The sequence below is a fragment of the Falco naumanni genome, chromosome 10 (genome assembly GCF_017639655.2).
Source record: "Falco naumanni isolate bFalNau1 chromosome 10, bFalNau1.pat, whole genome shotgun sequence".
NCBI lineage: Eukaryota > Metazoa > Chordata > Aves > Falconiformes > Falconidae > Falco > Falco naumanni.
Window position 1 is genome coordinate 17,357,125 of NC_054063.1, and position 19,572 is coordinate 17,376,696.

Below are 19,572 nucleotides of genomic sequence, written 5' to 3' on the forward strand. Positions count from 1 at the left end.
AGTATCTGAGGTAACCCTTTCCTCTCTTTTATCTTACTTCCATAGGTTTATGAAATACTGAAAAGAACGACATGTACCAAAGCAAAATATAGCATGGGTAAGGAACATTATTTAGCTTTAAGATTGGTATCGTTTTCAGGTATTGAAAATAACTGTGAGTTGTAACTGGCTGTGGAGTTTAGGTTTTTCCCCTGCCCTCTAATTTGATGTTTGTGGATACAATTGTTTCATTTGGAAATTTAATTAATATAGCTGTTTGGAATTTTTTAAAAAGTGATTTTATAGATTTGACTTTGAATGAAGTGGTAAGTGAGCATATAGCCCCTGCAGATGTTAGTTAGGTCCTTTGCAGCAGGACTGGATGGTGATATAAACCAGTGGATAATATGTGCTCTGTGTTGGTTCAGTCTTACACTCACTGAAGCGGATGAGGGTATTGCCATGAAGTTCAATAACTGCAGTTAAAGTCTATGGTTTGGCCCATTCCTTTGAAGTAGGAACCTCACGTTTTTATCGTGGGAAGGCTTTTCAATGACTTGAGTGAAGTAGTCTTGACTGATGACTGCATGAAACATTGTTCTATGTGGAACTGAGATTACCCTGGTGGAATGGCCAAGGACTAAGGCACACCCTGAAAGCTGGCCCATCTCTTAGCCCTCAAAACAGTTGTTGCAAGTCAGTTGCTGTGAAATTGGTACTGCCATGGCCAGTAGTTCTAGGATTTCAGCCTTGGGGCTTGTGCTGTAAGAAGTAAATTCATAATACAGGTAAACATGAATTACAGATCAGGTCATCTGAAAGATTTGTTGGCAGCGTTTCCTGTTCAGTTGTTACATACTTTATTTCATACATATTGTGATATATAGGTCCCCTTGACTGTGGGAGCAAAATTAACAAATAGTTAATTGTAAACCAAATGATATAAGGATGAAGGGTGAATTCCCTCCTATCCAAGCTTTTTAACAGGCAACCAATAGAAACAAATTTGTATGAGAAAAGTGCGTGAACATGGGAGAAAATGTTTGATAACAGTTGGAATCTGTTATAGCATTTATTTGCCTACAAGCAGTTAAATAAAACAATGGGAACTTGAATTACAGGTAGTTCTGTTCAATATTGACCCATCAGCTGCTTAGAAATACATCAAATAATAGAAGAATAATTATGCCAAAAATGATTTTCACGCTTTGACTTTTCTGTTGAAGTAACAACATACAATGTACAATTGTTGAGTCCTTGTATACACTGAATTTTGGTGTTCAGCCAGTATTAACAGAAGTACTGTTTCCCTGTAGCATGGGAAATCCAAATTAATCTGTGACTTTCAGGACCCTTCTCGAGGCTGGTGCTGGTTCATTTTAATTGGAAATTACGTATTTGCACTCTCGAAAGGGGAAGGTCATACAGTTCGGTTTCAATTCTTGCCTTGGATTTGATTACTCACTTGATATTTTTTCTTTCTTTTTTTTTCTTTTTCCCAGTCCTGAAATGGGAAACACATTAGAGATTAGTTGAATAGCGGGGAGGCTAAAGGCAAGGTCACACAGTATACCTAATAAAAATGTCATTAGGCCAGCTTGTCCGTGGGTATACTCAGCATAACTCAATCAGGTCCTTTGTGTTCCAGCGTTGGAATGCTGGGTTACAACCCAGCAAAGGTTGCAAACAGATTTGAGCAAACACAGATAATGCTTCAACATTTCTGCCCAGCAGGAAAAAGGTGGCTGCCCAGTGAACACTGCAGTCTTTGTTATTTATTTTGAAAATTTGCAAAAGTATGAACCTGTCTTCATTGTTAAATACTGATATGTAGAAGGGTACTATGTAGGTCTTCGATCGGTTGCACAGCCCTAGAAAAATAATCTGATCACTAGCTGTTTCTGCCAGAAGTGTGGAAACATTTGCAGACAATTCATAGTACTGTATAATCTTAAATAGGACTTTGAAAATCAATGATACTGCAAGATATTGAGCATTCCTGGAGTAGTTCCTCCAGCAGGTGATTAGTATCTTGAAAATGTTAATGAACTTGGAAAATTCTCATTTCAAGAACAATCAGAAATGTCTCAGTGATCCTACAGTTAGCTGTTTCCTGGTTCATAGTCAATGTTCCTTCAAATCCAGTCCCACGCTCTTTTCTTAGCAATGAACTGATGGGCAGCATGGAGCGCACTGCAGCACATCATTTTTATTTCCTTTTTTGAAGTCCTTTTAAATTCTCCACAATGCCAGATTTATTTTTTTTATTGGCATTAATCAGCTTAGCCTTGCACAAAGACAAATACTTGACTTAGCTCTGATTCAGCACCCAAGACTGGTTCGTTGAATCCCCAAATGTATCTTCCCAGATAACGTGACACCTTCAGACGTGGGTAATACTCCATAATTGGAAGTAGCTATATTAATGCCAGCAGCTGCAGCAAGAACATTAGAGGAGTAATGTGCTACAGCCCTCAAAGGTCCAGGTCCAGCCCAGTGACCTTTGGGAATGGTGCGGTGGACTGCAATGTCGAAGAGCCGCTTGCTGCTGTGCTCCTCCAAACTTACACGTTAGCTCCTCCCAACCCATCCATACTCTGGCCCTAAGTTAAGGAACACTACCACACCTGGGAAGGCAGGGCTCCTCCAAGTCCCTTATACCACATACATTTTATAGATGAAGCATTAATTGCTTTCAGCCTCATGCATGTCACTAATAAACGGATGTGTAAACAGGGAAAGGAGAGGGAAGAAAGAAGGAAACTACCCTTTTAAATAAAAGACGAAAATGTGGTAAATATGGTAAGTATTACGCCAAGGTCTTTGCAAAGGCTTTCCCTACAATTTCTCTAAGCAATCTGAAATCTTAATTCAAAACTTTGTGTGGATGATGAGTGTGTATGCGTGTTCCTGTACACCATCAATTCCAGCCATATTCTTCTTGTGATCGAGCCTTCTGCTGTACACTTTCAAATCTTCAGGCTTGCCCTTAAATCAAACTGACTTTTCAGAAAATGTAATTTATTTTAATGACTAATTTCAAGTCATTGGCTTCTAATTCTTGATTCTCAAATATATATGACTTCCTCTTGCTCTCTGCAGTTTTCCATTTCATAAAATGAGTCATGTTTAATAACCTATATGATTAAAAATGAAACTACATGGAAAGGAATGAGATGGCAGAAAAATCATTATCTGACCAAATGAGTGTTATTTTGAGGGAAATCTCCAGGAAGGATGATAAAGTGAGACTGTCTAACCTTGAAATTATAAATAACTATTATGTCTTTATTTTTCAAGGGATCACCAGTCTGCTTGCCAATGGAGTTTACAGTGCTGCGTATCCTTTGCATGACGTAAGTGACCTTGCCATGTATTTTACATATCTACTATCTGACAAGAAATCCTCGATGCGTTACATATTAATGGCATCATCCCAAGCCATGAGTGTTTTGGATCCTGACTTCCTGCTTGCTTGTATCACGACTGCAGTAACTTCTGTGGGTTGTTTCCATCACTCTGCTCCTTTTAATGAATGCCCCACCTCTGTTCTAACTTTGATGAACATAAGTAACGTTTGAACATAACATTAGAAGAGTTGTTTTGCTGGCTTAGCAAATGAAATGCTTCTGTTATTTTCTGACCACCTGCTCCTGAGATCCCTGGCATCAGTGTTAAGAAATGTATTTATTCCTGGGGCACCAGGTAGCTTGTTCCCTCAGCCACATCTCCCTGGCATCCCCCTTGCCAGCACAGAGGTGTCAGTAGCTGTGTGTCTGTGCAACTGGTTGCCACTGAGGGAAAACGCATAAGCAAGACCTTGAAGTGACATGGGACTGGGCATGGCTGCAGACCTTCTTACTGATGAAATCTGCTTTTGAGCAGTTCAGTAAGATGTCAAGAGTGTGTTCAACTATGGTGTTTGTCAAGAGGATTAGAGAGAGGTGGGGAATTTTGGTGGCATTCATAGCTGAGCTGGGGATCCCTATCCTGCCAGAGGTACACAGCAGTTGGGTGGTGATGACATTTTTACTTAAAGTTTCAAGGTACAACTAGAACTAACAAACACATGCTCTTAGCTAGACTGTAACAGAAAGGTTTGACAGCTGTCAAGGGGACGTGGCAGTCGTGTTCCTCATGATGTACTGGCTGTGTGAGCTTACAAGGGCTGTCGAGCCTGGTGCCGGTTTTCTGGATGTGAAGATGAAGTGTGTCTTCCTAGTTTTCTGCTCCCCTCACTCACACTGGTTTTACACGGGACCACGAGTGTTTTATCACGATGTAACTGAGACCAGAACAGCCTCTTTATCTGCCTGATGTTTATCATAAATGTCAGGCACTCTTAAACTACAGCAATATCGCATAGAAATCCAGAAAGGTTAAATAAACTTCTCTGCATGTACTTGTCTCATGTCTTTTGACAGCTACTGATAGTCTTGTATATAAGTTATTTATTGTCTTGGTTTACTCCTGTATCATATTTAAAAATAGCTCCAAATTAAAACCTCAAATCTAATCAGCCCTGAGTGTTTGGAGAGTCTGGATAGGGATCAGCTCTCTCAGCTAGTCTCTTCTCTTGCAAGTGGACTGAGCTGAACCCCAAATACCATGGCAATACCGCATCCTTTCCCTTGACATTTTTAGGCCACCTTTATCACTTATTCATTCCTTTTCCCCCAGTGACGGACATTATTACTTTCTTAATGTGCCTGATGACAGAAGACAAAGTGTGCTATGACAAATGAACTCCGAAAATACAGCATTATTTTACAGATTGCTTTTTCTGTTTTTGATGCATTAAGTGAGTGGGATACATGGGTATGCAAGATGCATAGCAGTTCTGGGCGCGACTCACTGAATGACGCAGATTTTTTTTTCTTTTTTCTTTTTTTTTTAAAGGGTGACTATGAAGGTGAAAACATTGAACCTAATGACAGAAAAGTAAGTTGATATCAAGGGGGTTTGACCTATTTGCACGAGTCCCAGCCTGAAGAGTCACCTGTTGGAATCTGGATGTTTGCTAAATTTTCACAGAAAATACTGCAAAAAGGCACTAAATGGCAAGCAGTAGAAGTACTTTCCAGTTTTTAAGTTTACCCAAATATGGAATGCAGTATGGACATGTATAAGTTACCAAGCTCAATAATGATACATTTCTCGCCCTGTTGGTAAGAGTACTGACAGCGTTTACATATAAACCCTCCTAAAGTTCAGATGATGTCATTTCAGACCAGGTCTGATGAGAATATGCTCAGTCATATTCCAGTATCTGTAACCTGACGTAAATCCTGCTCCACTCCATAATGAGCTCTGGTTTCAGCACTGCAACCTCTGCTGAATTAATGTGCTGCTGATCTGGAGTGTGAGGATCACAACTGGGCTGGGGGGAGGAGGAGGGAGGCAGTTGAAAAACGTAAGCATAAAAGTTATTGGGAAAGATAAAGATTGAATATTTATCAGAAATGAGACATTCTCAGCAAAGCTTTAATGTGCACTGTTCAGCCAGAAGCTGCCCTGTGAATGTATACTGATACATCGCATCACTTTTTGCATACATCTGTGGTTTAAATTGTGTTTTTATTGTTTGTATACTGAAAGACATTTGTTCATAGTGGTAAAAGGAGTAGGAATTATTCCAAGGAAATAACTTTTCATAAGAATAACCAACTTTTTCTCCCTTTGAAGAAGTATTGATTTCTTAATTTCAGAGTACAATTACTACATACTCCTGATCACACTTCTCTAAAGAACACAGGCTTTTTTTTCCCATGTATCAGAAAAAAACTGAAGTAGAGTGGTTATGACCAGTTCTCTCAGGAGGAGCTACTAAATTTAGGTGCCATATATGTTGGGCTTTCAGACTTGAAACTTTGCCTTTTCAGTTTGTTTGACGGTGACATATCCAAAACTTTGCTGTGGACATTCAGATAATAGGAAAAACAGGTGTAAAGCCTTTCAGGTTGGTCATGTAAAAAATAGGTACCCAAAATTAAAGGTCTGCTGAGCCTTAAAGATGCAAATGGCTCATCAAAATACGTTCACCCTCTATTAATATGTGTTAAAAATGCCACATACCTGTCATTTCATTATTAAGCAACACATTGTTCAACCAAAAACAGGATGAGAGTGCATGTTTCCTCAAGGCATCTGGACTATCATTTTTATTACTAACTTTTCTGACCTCACAAATTCATTCATTTCACAAGTTCACTGTGTGTTTGGAAATGTTTACCTTGGCTTTTGACTTCCAGTTCCTTCAAATAATCTTGTGGTGTGTTTTGGCATGTCTGTTCTGGTTTCTTGAAACTTGCTTTAATCTAATCCAGTGCTAGGCCAGGCCTGTGCCTTTTTTAACTACAAAATTAAAGATTTGAGGCATAGAAATGAAGTAAATATTTAGTGTACTGATCTCCTCTAATCATGTCTTTGAAGCTGTGCTTTGAATATCAAGCTGATAAATGTCAGGATAAAAGAGATAATTCATTTGTACTTTAGGCACAAATTTGGTTTGAAGTGTTGTACAAAACTGAAACATGGCATCGATGCAAAGTCTCCTTAGCTTAGTGTTTTCCCGATATGCTTCACCAGCTTAGATCACAGAAATGGAATCTAATTTCCAGCACAAACTTAGTTTGTAAAAATGAAGTAAAAAAAATAATAAAAGGAGGGGTCTTAGCTAGTGCACCTAGATGTTGAGGTGTCCCAAGTCATTAATTGTTTCCCAGACACAGGCAGCTGGCCTTAAACTTTCGGAAAATGTGGTTGAAAGAAACCTAAAGCAGAATAAAAATAAAATTAGCAAGAACGATGCTGCTTAGTAAAGGCCTGCCTTTACATTTCAGTTTCTGCTCTTACTGTTGTTAGGAAACTAATAAAGATTTATGATTTTGAGTTGCAGAGGGGAAAATCCACAGTCCACTTAGATTTTTGATGTCATATTTCTGTAAAAGTAAAGCTGTATTTTTTTGAATGGCTTGAACCATTTGCATGAGAAGCACAGCAGTTCAGCTTGGAAAGTTTGTGTTAATGATTTGGCAGGAGAACTGCAAAACTACTTTAGAAATGTTGTTCGCTGTATGACTTTTCTGTGATAAAATGCAAGAAGTAGGAATGGGCACGGGCAGCAGCAGGCCTGGCAGTCCTGCCCTTCCTTGCTTTGCTGCGTTTCACTGGAGAGCTGTAGGAGGCTGACATCTCTCAAGTTTCTCATGTTAAAATAGCCTACAGATTTAAGCAATAATACCCTGTTTTGGTCTGTTCTTCTATAAACATGATTAATAATGTTGCCCTCCCTGTAATGATAGCTGGTTTAGGTTGTGGCTCCCCGATGCAGTTCCTTCCACAGCTGAGCTGCTTGTATAGCCCTCACCCACTGATGGAGCTTTGTGCAACCAAGCTCTGAAATTTGTTGTCTTTTTTTTTTCTCTATTTTTTACCCAATGTTCAACAAAAAGAAGTACCTCAGCAATAATCAGTTTGTGCTTTTACATTTGAGGAAAAAGGAAAAAGATGATGTTGTTGCTAAATGAATTAATGAGTACAGATGTGACCATCAAAGCATCTCCTTGAAATATCGGTAGCTGGCCCACAAACATCCTGCTACCAAGGTCATGTCCCTGGGTTAAAGCAGGAAGAAGAGCAGTAAAGGGAGACCTGACCTCACAAGAGCTTGTAAAGCTTCTCTTCCCCTTGTCCCACAGAGGAGGTGATGTCTGGGTGGCCAGTGAGCACAGTTCCTCTTCTCCAGTATTGTTTGTACACACATTGGTTGCTTATTCACTCTGTTAGATGAATTGAATTAAGAAAAAAATAGGGTCTGAGAAGCACTATTTATATATTTTACAAAGTAAAAGCTAAGTTGAAGGCCTCACAGGAAACTATTTTTGTGAGGGATTTAATTTTATAAATCACTAATGGGGATCATTGTTTTCCTTGGCCCATATCCTAATCAAAAGGACGAGTGGAAATCATCGTGCCCTTTTAGTTTAAAGCTGAAAAACTCTTAAATGCAGCCTTTGAGGCACCTCTGCACAGCACCTCTTGATGGATGATTAATATTATGGTTTGTGTAGTGAAAAAAAACCAGTTTATGCTAGGTTTTTTTCTGTCTTCTAACTCAAAGCATATTCATCTTTCACATCCATTCCGCTAGATACCTCCTATGGATCGTAACATCAGGACTACTGTCCCTGTCCCTGCTGTAGTTATCCGTCAGTCCAGTTGCTGGAGAGCCTTTTAATGTGCTAGAATTCATCACTGTACTATAGCATGCCAGAGCATCAAATTTGTTTTTAATACTTAATGCATACTGCGTGTATTGGCAGATTATGGCTTGAAACCACAAAGCACTGAAACCAGATCCACAGCGTAAGCTCTGCAGTTTGCTAGACCAAAGGAGAAACATTTGTGTACGCAGCGCTTTAACTTTTGCTTTGCCTTTCTGTTTTACAGCTCCTGTGTGAGGAGTGGGCAAGCTACGGAGTTTTTTATAAGTACCAACCAATTGACCTGGTCAGGTGAGAGTTCAGCCCTTAACGTTGTGTTTCCACTGGGCAGCGCCGAAGCTGTGCACAGTGATGCTCGGGCTGGTGTCCCTGTGGGGGTGCTGCCCTCTGTGCCACGCTGGAGGTTTCTGGAGAATGGGAAGTTCATTGGGTCAAAAGGAGGTTTCTGTGAGTTTAAAAACACACTGATATATCCCACCTAGTGTGAAAGCTTGTGGGGGACATAATTTTAATTAATTTTGTTTGCTGGTGGTGAGAGCTAAGACCATGAAGAAAAGGAGGTGCTTTTTAAAGAGGATTCACTCACAGGAGATCCAAAGATACCGACTTACACAGCAGAAGCACAGGGGAAAAAATGACTTACTTTCATGGTGCCTGTATCTCTGGATTAACTCCAAGCATCATGAGAAAGAGAGTCCTCTGAGAAGAAAAAAATTCCCACAGGTCATCAGATCTTACTTTCTCCATGCTTAATCCAGCTGCAATTCGTAATTTTAGCCATGTTATATTTTAAGAAATAGGAAACATTTCTCTCTCTCATTTCTTTTTTTTTTTTAAAATGTATTTCAGAAAATACTTTGGAGAGAAGATTGGACTGTATTTTGCCTGGCTGGGAGTTTATACACAAATGCTTATTCCAGCTTCAATTGTAGGGATCATAGTTTTCCTATACGGCTGTGCAACTGTGGATGAGAATATACCAAGGTAAAATAAATAAGTATATTATATTGCTGGAGGCCACTAGAAACTCAATGTAACCTTTCTCTAGAAATGTTTTGTCACTAATATCTAGGGTGAGCGCAGCCAAAACTCCTGGCTGCTACGGCTTGCCCTGTGCCACCCACAGCCTGATGCCCCGATCCATGTTTGCTGGTGGTGGCTTCCCGAGGTCTGTCTGCCAACTGGCACTTGCCAGCGTGTGGTGTGCTCCCTCTGCTTTCCCTCCTCTTGCCCCACACACTTCATTGTTTGGAAGCTGTGCTTAAAATTAAGCCAAGTCCGTATGGATAGGAGAGCTTGCGGTCCCACTGATTTCTGATCACAGTAAGAGATGGATTTGCTACCAAGGGCTGAGAGCTGCTGCAGCATGTTTTTAAATCATTAGCATTTTTTGTTAATATTACTTGTGGAGTTTGCGTTGATGTACTAAAAATAATTCTTGGCTGGTTGCTCAGGTGTTGGTTTTTTTTCCTAACTCAGATCATTATGTTAAAACAAACCAACAAAATACTGCTAATGATAGGTTTTAGTGCTTCCCATCGTAAAGTGCTGAGGAGGGCATTGTGTGCCATAAAGATGAATCAAGAATATACATGCCTTAAATAAGCAATTGTGATCAGATTAGCAAAATCTTGATGTCCTACTATTTTTAATTTTTTTATTAAGTTTTGTATTTTAATATTTTTAAAGCCCTATGATTTTGCATTATTTTCCCTGCATGCATCATCAGCTGTAGATGAAAATTACATAGTTTGTACATCAGCCATGAGCCCTAAGTAACAAAGCAGATAATGGATATAGAAAAATAGATTATTTTTTGTGTTGTTCATTAAGATTGCTTTGTACTGCTTCCAACAGTTGAAGAAAGTCAAAGGGAGGGTCACTGCTGCTATTTCACAGATGCAGTGCATAGAAGATAAATTGGTTGAACTCCAGTCTCTTGATACTCGGCACTTCTCCTGTACCTTATCTGTGACTGTAGTTAGTATTTCAAAACAAAAATTATTTTTAAATTCTATTTTCTTTATTTTTCTACTGTAAGATAGAGCCTTGTGTCTCTCATAATGCTCTCTCTTATTCCCTGGAATAGAAGTAGGGCTGGGGATGGAGGGAGACAGCAGCCTTGCACGAGGATTTCAGCCCCCACAACGGTGTAGGCTATGAACAGAGCTGCTTACTGGGGCGAGAGCTGGGAAGGACTGTGAGGGTAGTATCAGATGGTCCTACAGACCAGAAGCAGGTGCTGTGCAGAGGAGCAAAGATCATTGGAGCATGGAAGATGGAGCCATACTGACCATGATTTTTCCATATGTGGTTGCTTTGTTGCAGTATGGAAATGTGTGACCAGAGGAACAATATCACCATGTGTCCCTTATGTGACAGAACATGCAGTTACTGGAAGATGAGCTCTGCTTGTGCGACTGCTCGTGCAAGCCATCTGTTTGATAACCCTGCAACTGTCTTCTTCTCAGTCTTCATGGCTCTCTGGGGTAGGAAGATATATGCCTTCATGTTAAGTGTTTAATTATTTAAGATACAACAGGAAGAAACAGAAGAGATAAACCAGTATATTTATACTCAGGCAGTTAATTATATAGAGAACTTTTCTTTCTTTTTTTTTTTTTTTTCTTTCCTATGAAACTGTCATCCCAAAATTTATATTCTGGACTGAAGGCTAAGATTCAAAAAGTTGCTCAAGATGAACATCAAATGAAATTGTTAAGCATCTGTCATAAAACTGCTGCGTGGTATGTCAAAATTTCATTAACAGGATTGCACAGCTTGCCAACACACAAAAAAAATCTATTTGGAGAGCCAGCTTCCACTTTACAACATTACAGAAGAAATATATTAATGTACTCTGGGGTTGAGGGGAGGGCTCCGCAGGGAAGTGTAATGGCCTTTAGCGTCGCAGGACAAACCAACATTGATTCTTGAGTAAGCTCTGAGATGCAATTAAGTTTATCAGCAGGCAGACATCATGCATGTAGACCATGAAGCAGGAACAGTGTCATTATAGGTATTTTTTCTGATGCTGACTGCCCTTGTACTTTAAGCACATCACTTAACCTTTCTTCACATGTCTGTAGAACTTAGTTGAAAATATTAACCCACTCATGAAATCTTTGTGAGAGTGTCTTCAGGAATCGTTATTGAGGGCTTTTCTCCTCCCTGCTGCAGGAGGGATAGGGACCCCCTTGCTCAGGCACCCCAGCACCAGGCATGGGTGCTGGAGGAGAGGGGAGGAGCCTCTGGTCATCTTTGCTGGGGCCAGGAGGGCCTGTTAAGATAAGTGGGAACTGATGGGGTCCAAACCCCATGTTTGTGACTGGGAGCCCTGTATAGAGAGGCTACAGAGAATAGGGAAATGCATGTTATTCCCTCAGCTTTGAAGTTTAATGGCCACAAAGTCCCAGCATCAGTGAGAACAGCACAAGATGATGCTTGCCCTTCCTGTACACCTTGTTGTGAGTTAGCAAGTAACCTGTTTTGGATTATATTTAATCCTGAAAACACAGCCCAAGTTTTTATTTGTTCTAGAATGCAGGGAGTCATTTTTACATTACCATCCATCTGAACTGATTTTAGTACAATTCAACATAATTCAGTTTAAAGCAGTGTCTTTTTGACCAAGGTCTCAATTTGAGATAAGGTTTTAGATGCAATGCTGAGAGCCGATTATCAAGTACTGTAAGGAAGAGGACAAGGACAGTGCTGCAGAGGGATTTTGGGAGCAGTGGGGAGTCAAGAGCGCTGCAGGTTTGGAAGGAAAGCTGGGAAGTGGTGGTGGGAGGTTGAACTCGACCAGTTACACAGCAGAGAGGAGGGATCACTATCTTACAGATCATCATCTTGCCATGTAGCATATAGGGAGAAACGTGATACACTCCAAAGCAGAATGCAGTGTCAGAGACTTTAAATAGACTGATTCTCTCACATGGAGAGTCAAGTGTTGGTTTCGGGCTTCCTCAGTTACAATTGTTGTGAACCCGTGTGGATCTCGCACAAAATACTCTGTTGTCTAGAAAGTAATGCTGCTTACCTCCCTTTTCTTAGCAAACAACTATGGGTCCCTCCATCCATTTTGTAACATTCTTGGGCAAAGTAAGGCAGAATGGCAGAAGCCAGTTTCTGTGCTCTGTACAAAATCAGGCTTAATACTAAGATGATAGTTTTGGAGTGGGATGTGAAATTCCTGAAGTTCTTCAGGGTCAACATAAAATTTTATTGTGGTACAATACCATATAAAATGAATGTTGTTTCTGAAAGGTATTTTTGAATTGGGAAGATCAGAACTTTTCCCACAAGGTTTTGAATTTGCATGATTGCAAATTTCATTTCTAAAGGATTTGTTAAAAGAATTTTTTAAAAATGAAAGGAGTACTTCATTTTTTAAGGAAATAGTATCAATAGAAATTGTCTCTAAATATAGGCACACATATGGTCTCCAGTGACATTTGTGAGCACCACAGCACATAAGGAGAAGTTGTATTAGGTTCGTGTATAGTTGAAGAGTTGAGGCAGAGGAGACCCAAGTAACCTGCTCAGGTGACCCAGGGCATCCTTAGCATAGCAAGAAAACGATCCCAAGTTCAGGGGTGCTGTGAGCAAACATTTGGCCAGGCTTTCTTTGTCTCATGGGGGTATTGTAACACCCTGGAGAACTACACTTACATGAGTGTTAAAACAGCTATAGCACCAAACTGGGCCCGGGTTAGAAGTTCAGCACTAAACATGGACTGTGGCCCAGTGCTGTTTGGAATTAAATGGCATTAAAAATGTCAGAGAATCCAGACAGTATCATCTAGACAGTAACCTTGGGGAATTTTTAAGCTCCACTTATGCTTATGGGCCCAGATGAAATATGAAAATGCAGGTATGCCTGGCAAAGCAGCAGTACATCACCACCTGGCACGTTCACTGGGGGCTTTTGAAATGAGCTGGCTGTGTTTCAGATGCAGCCTTTTCATTTTGCATTGTTGTAAGTCAGCGCCACGGAAGGATTTCTAGTAGGACTAAGGAACGGCTCTTGTTCATTTTCTGTATTTCTTGCTGAACGTGGAAGCTGCAGACCCCAGCACAAGAACTGCCAGCAGCAGGGAGAGGGGAGGCAATTCCAGGGACCATGACAGAGACTCTCGTAAGACACAGCTGTGGCCATCCCAATTTACAGGAAGCCTACGGCTTGTAAAGGGGCTCAGCTGTAAGTTCTGCACATGAGAGTTTCTCTTGGAAGGCAAATTAATATCGTGACCCTAGCCTGGTTCCAGTCGTGAGGGTGTCCTTTCCTCTCTATTCAACTTTCTTACCCTCCCCCTGCCTCTGGTCTTTCTGGACATGAATGTTTCTGAGCACATCTGTTAATACTCACTGCGGGAAACTCCCCTGGGAACACCATTTCTTGGTAGACTTGCCTGTTTCATAATCACTTCTTTATTGTACAGCACTGGTGTATTCCCAGCATCTAAATATGTCCTCTGAGAACTTGCTCGGTCTCAGAGGCAGATAGACTGATATAGACCGGGATCATTCACTGGGACTCAGGAATTACTTTAATGAGGCTTCTTTTCTGTAAGTCTTCTCCATCAAAAAGAAAATGGCAGCATTTTTAATGATCAAAACCCTTAAAGGCTTTCTCTTTAACAGCCTGTCCACCTGTAGCTGGCATGAGTATTTGGGTTTGGGTGTGATAATTAGAGCTAATCATACTATTATGACCACTAAATGGATGTAATTATAACAATATAAAAATGCTTTATCTTGCTGTCTTTGAGGGAATAACTATACCAGCAGAACAGGACTAGTTAAGTCATTCATATTTTGTAGAGATAAAACACAGGTTTATTTGGATTTACAGATGGAATTACATGCAGATGAAGACCAACAATACCATAGTCACACATACAAATATTTAAATAAGTTTGGGTGTCTGTCTGTCTTAGACACCTTAAAAAATTGTAGGCGTCTTTCCGTATGAAGCTGTGGATGTAGTAAATGCCATTTCTTTTAGCTTACCTAGATAAAAAGTTTAGCTTCTAATGCCTCAGTATTTCCCAGAGAGACATTACTGTGAAATATGGGTCACAAGAATGAAGTTAACCTGGCCCGGTATGTGAAACGCTATTGCACCTGCTGAGACCCTTGGGAGGTGTGAGCCCGCAGACACACGGCAGGTGATGGGCGGTGTGGCCAGAGTGCCTCCTAAGACAAACCCCAGAGGCTGCTGCGATTTTCTTTCTTTTTCTTTTTTTTTTTTTTTTTTTTTTGGTAAAATGTCAAAATAATTCTGAAACTGTTGTTTCAGCTGCCACCTTTATGGAACACTGGAAGAGAAAACAGATGCGTCTCAACTACAGGTGGGACCTGACTGGGTTTGAAGAGGAGGAGGTTTGTCCCTTCAGTTCTGACTCTTTGACTTCCACCGTGGTGTTACCAATAGCTCTTTGCCCCAAGCCGATAGACGTTGCCTCACAGGGAACTGCTCTTGGGGCGGTTCCGTCATTTCAAAGAAAGGAAAATCTCTGTACATGAACTATTTGAGATTTTTATAGCAAGGGTATGACTAGTATGTCTTGTTGCCATAGAAATGTAATTGTATAGCCACAAAATCTGCTATTTTTTTGAAGTGTGTAGTCTGGTCACACCTAGCAGCATAGGCATGGAACATACAGCTCAGATCTTACTGCTGGGCTGATGTCAGGGTGCTAACAACTAAGGACCTCATTCATCTCATGCTGCTGTAAATCAGAAATGAATGTATTGAAGTTGATAAAGTTACAGCACTGTAAAAAAGCACTGAAAAATTCCTATTAACTTTAACGATGCAGGATCAAGCCGTGACTTGGAAAATACCAAAGAAAATATTGCCAGACATGTGGGCTTGGGCTATTGGGAGGGACACAGTATGCAGGGTTTTTTTCATTTGCTAAAAAAAAGAATATCACTAGCTAGGTTTATGCTAAGTGTGCTAAATAGTGTGAAAGGGAAAAAAGCGGAATCTGTGTAAAAAAAGGACTTAAAAATCAATTAAGTTTTAGAAGGAAAGGAGAGACAATCCCCAGCCAGCTGAGAAGCTGTATCCCACCTTTTTCTTTTTAATTCTTTCGCTTTACTAAAAAGGAGACACCTTCCAGGGCTGTAACGCAGTCTTAGCCCCAGCAGCCTTGCCCAGGGCTGTACCACAGTTCAGAAGCGGCGGCGATGTGCAGGTCCCTTCCTTTTTCCCATCGTATGTGACTAGCCGTGCTGAGAAACCCCTGCTGCAGGTTCTGAGCTAGGACCCATGGCTTGTACAGGCGTCTGCTGCTTTGTTTGCTGGCTGGCTGGGGTTTTTTTGTACTGTTGTTGTTATTAAAATAAGTATGACCGCCCTTGTCATATCTCTAGATGTTCTAAATAGATACACAACAAATATTGCTCACGTGAAACAAAAACCTCACCAGCTCTGGGTTTGGCACTGTGCAGCTTGATGAGCCTGGCACAGTTTATTGTTCGCCTCACCCCCAAAACCCTTCTGCTTGAATTACCTTCTCTTAATATGTTTATCTCCTCCATAATATATTTAGGTGTGCTATGCCAGCAGCCTCTATGCCACGAGCTTTGTTAGATCATACCTATTTTACTGGGAGAGAATATAGGGTTTTATTTCCTGGATACTATATGCTCTTTTATTTTTGGTAACTTGTTGTTAGCATACATGAAAGTAGAAAGGATTAACTGTATCCTTCTGGTGTCTGTCCCCTTCATGTCTGAGTCCAGAGCTCTACACAGCTAAAACAGCAGCTGTTAATACAGTATATTTTATTCTTTGTTTTGTGTAGTCAACGCTAGATAATATAGTCATGGGTTTAGAGGAGAATTTAAGCCCCTCCTGTTTCTGATTTGGGTGAAACTGAACCATATTGAAGGGTCAGGGTTTCCAGTGGTACACTAAACCCCCCCGAGTGTCTCATCTTCTAGTGTTTTAGGGACACCTAGTTCATACAATACTTACAGTAATGTTAATAAAAGTTGTAGAACATGAGTAGACTAATTTTCTCTGGTAGTGCCTAGCCATCCACTGTACCTATGCTTGTTTCATGTAATATTAAAAATATAAATCCAATATGATCTGCAACAGTTCAGTAATCATTCTTTTTGTTGTTTTTTTTTTTTTCTTGTTTTTCGTGGTTTTTTCTGGTTTCCTGAAGGAGGCAGTCAAGGTTTGGAAAACATTTTTTTTTTAATTGCTCCTACCTTTTTTTATTACATGTCTACTGATGAATGCCATCTTTTGATCTCCACCGTTTCTTTTTCAAGCATCAGATTTTCTTTAGACCTCCCACTGATTGCTTTGCCTTTACACCCTCCCCCTCTCCACTTGCTCAGACTTTTTTCAACTCAGTTCTGTTTCCCATCCGATGCATAATTGTAAATCCTGAGTCTTTTGTGAATGCATAATTGTAGTGAATTCTGAGTCCGTGAATCTTTCTGAATCTTTTGGCTGTCTCCTACTTCTGAGTGTTTCCTACACTTTCTCCTTCAATGCACATGGGTAATCTGTGGATTTTGACTGAGACAGGATTAGGGGAAGACCCCAACTGACAATTTTCTGGGACCCCAAAGCCAAGTATCTTGCATATTTACAGCAGATGACTGTTACCCTCATGAGATGAGGATCACTGAAATTACAGTTAATGACATGAAAAATCTAATGTTTATCAAAAATGTAGGTAATTAAAATCCAAGAATAATGGCACTTGGTATGAACCATGCTAACAGCAGGTTGTGCTGTATACTCTCATGTACTAAATTTAATCTACATGGTATTGCACGTGGGTGTCTGATAGTGAGTCCAGATCATTCTGCAGTTGCTGCTGTAGAACTGTGAATGATACGGGATTTAATGTTCTTTTTTAATTACAGTCAACTGTCAGTTGACGTGAATGACATACCAAGTGAATTAGAATCCAGTTAGAAAACTCAGAAATGATCAGGAAACTGACCTGCAAACAGTTCATGTGTAGCTGATACAGAAAAGAAATAATTTTGCTTTATATTAAATATGACTTATTTCACAGGATCATCCAAGAGCAGAATATGAAGCTAAAGTTTTAGAAAAATCACTGAGAAAAGAACACAAACATAAAGAGGTATGGTAAAAATATTTGTTTTTTCAATTTATAAAAGACTTTGAAAAAGAAGGTCATTATAGCAGGCACTGAGCCAAGAATAAGAAACAGGTAAAAAATAGAGTCATTGCACATTGTGTTAAAATTCCAGATGTCTTCAGTCCTAGCATACATGGGATACTCGGTGTATGCCAGTGCACAAGACCTGATTAAGTCTAGAAATGTCTTTAATAATTAGATATGGGAGTGTGGTTTAGGGAAGTTAATTGAGCCCGGTTGAAAGGGTGCCTCTGTTAGGCTAACGAATCAAGTTTGAGAAAACTGCAGCAAAGCATCTTATTCTGTGCTGGTATCAGTACCTAAAGCCTCTCAGGAGAGGTTCTCTGTCTTGCTAGACTTTGTAAATAAAAATACTACTAGAGCATTAATGAATAGTACTAACACCAATTTCCTTGCTGAATTCCAGCTCTGATAATAACTTTCTGCCTTTTAAAAACATAACTTTTAAAAACATTTTATTCCACTGAATCAGGTAGCGCTCGCTTTTACTTTTAACTTGCTCTTTACATCACCATGAAGAAGGTGCTACCAGCCATCCCAGGGACGCGTGCATCTTGCCAGCGGATGGTGCAATCCCTCTGAGCCGCTCCCCTGCCCTTTCGCTGAAGCAGTTGCTTCCTTATTCCCGTCTGTCAGCAGCAGACCGATATGAAAAAGCTCCTTTTCTCCCTCACATCCTGGTTCCCACCCTACCAGCAGTTATTCCCCCTTAACTGCAAGAATTCAGCCATTTGTATGAATGCATTTTTAAGCAGAGAAATAAAAGCTCCTGCATAAGCAAAACCTGTCAGCAGAAATTCCTCTTTTGTATCTGCTGCCAGCAGCACAGTAGAGTGGAACCATACCCTAAATTGGGATTTTATGAAAAACCTATAGAAATACAACTGCAATAACCATGTTAACATGACATATGCTTGAAGAGACAGCATATATAGATTGGACTGGTGTTAAACTATCTGTGTCAGATTTTGTCACGTGCTTATACTTGAGTACTGTTGGGTCCCTTTTAAAAGATGCTCCAAAGCTGATGGTGGTATGTTTGTGTTAATCTATAGGGTGCTGTGTGTAAGCGGTTCAGTGTCACATGCAATACCTTACAGCACTGCTTTAAAAAGCCCTGCAGAAGAAGAAGAAGTTGAGTTAGTGGATAAACAATGTTTGAATCAGACTTTGTTGTATTCTGCTAAAACCCTGCAACTCACTGTACTTTTGGCTATATTAAGAATTCAGATCTTAAATGTGGAAGACTGTAGGGTAATCAATTAATGAATGGTGGCCTCCAAATACTGGAGGACAAAAGCTGAGCAATTAAAAGAGGATATTTTTTTTTTTTTTAACCAGACTATTTATAACTTTTTGGGCTGTGTTCAATCTGGATGTTACTAATTTGGGAAACATGAGAAAAGGAGTTTTTTCTGAAAGAGTTGGTAATTATTTTTCATTAGGATCTACAGTGTTAAAGTTCAAATTCAACACTTGTAAGATGATTTGGGAATCTTCTTAAAGAAGAAATACCTAAAGCTAAACCAGAAGTTGCTCATACTTTTTTCAAGAAATATTTTAAAAGGAAAAAAAAAAATTATATACTTTATATACCATAAAGGAAAAAGAAGGGCACAATCCTAAATTAGAAAGGGAATATCCTTTTCGGGATTGCTTGATCTACCCTAGGATTTGGGGCAAGAGTTTGTCTTTTGCTGTTGTTATGTTTTATTAACATAAAGCTGAAACACAAAGCCTTAAGCAAACTAATAGAGCATTCACTTGTGGCTAAACCGCTATGTATGCTGAGTCAGTAGAGAGTATATAGATTAATTTAGAGTGCTTTGTAATGCTATATTGCCCGATCCTTTTTTTGTTTCCTTTGACTGCCATCAGAAGCACCGATATTTTCCAGAAGAGACAGCAAACAAATGGAGACAAAGAGTTAAGACAGTCATGGCTGGGGTGAAATTGGTTCTTTTTATTCAAACTTATGAAGAAACTCAAATTATGAGTAATTATGGAAGACACAAATCAATTTGTTTTTGGCTGTTGAACCTTTGTTTAATATTCACATTCAGTTCTGGGTTTCTTCCCCTTCCTCCCCTTGTTTCTTCAGCACTCTTTGGGACACTGTTTCTATGCGTTGGGAATGGCACTGCATGGCTAATCTTAGGTTTACCATCCTGGACTGACGTTATGTTGTGCAGTGGAGC

The 19,572-nt window shown here is 39.9% G+C and overlaps 1 protein-coding gene across 3 annotated transcripts in view; it reads left to right on the top strand.

The window, feature by feature from the left end:
- Positions 1-19,572, top strand: part of ANO1 (anoctamin 1) — an 82,549-nt gene that overhangs the window by 46,899 nt on the left and 16,078 nt on the right. The window contains exons 7-17 of one of the 3 annotated variants that reach the window (XM_040608092.1): positions 46-97; positions 2,716-2,781; positions 3,280-3,335; positions 4,879-4,920; positions 8,431-8,495; positions 9,054-9,188; positions 10,533-10,693; positions 14,509-14,591; positions 16,394-16,405; positions 17,264-17,335; positions 19,253-19,330. In XM_040608092.1, coding sequence (XP_040464026.1) covers positions 46-97; positions 2,716-2,781; positions 3,280-3,335; positions 4,879-4,920; positions 8,431-8,495; positions 9,054-9,188; positions 10,533-10,693; positions 14,509-14,591; positions 16,394-16,405; positions 17,264-17,335; positions 19,253-19,330 — 822 coding nt within the window. The remainder of the gene's footprint in view (positions 1-45; positions 98-2,715; positions 2,782-3,279; positions 3,336-4,878; positions 4,921-8,430; positions 8,496-9,053; positions 9,189-10,532; positions 10,694-14,508; positions 14,592-16,393; positions 16,406-17,263; positions 17,336-19,252; positions 19,331-19,572) is intronic. The other 2 variants (XM_040608090.1, XM_040608091.1) reach the window with 2 other exon arrangements.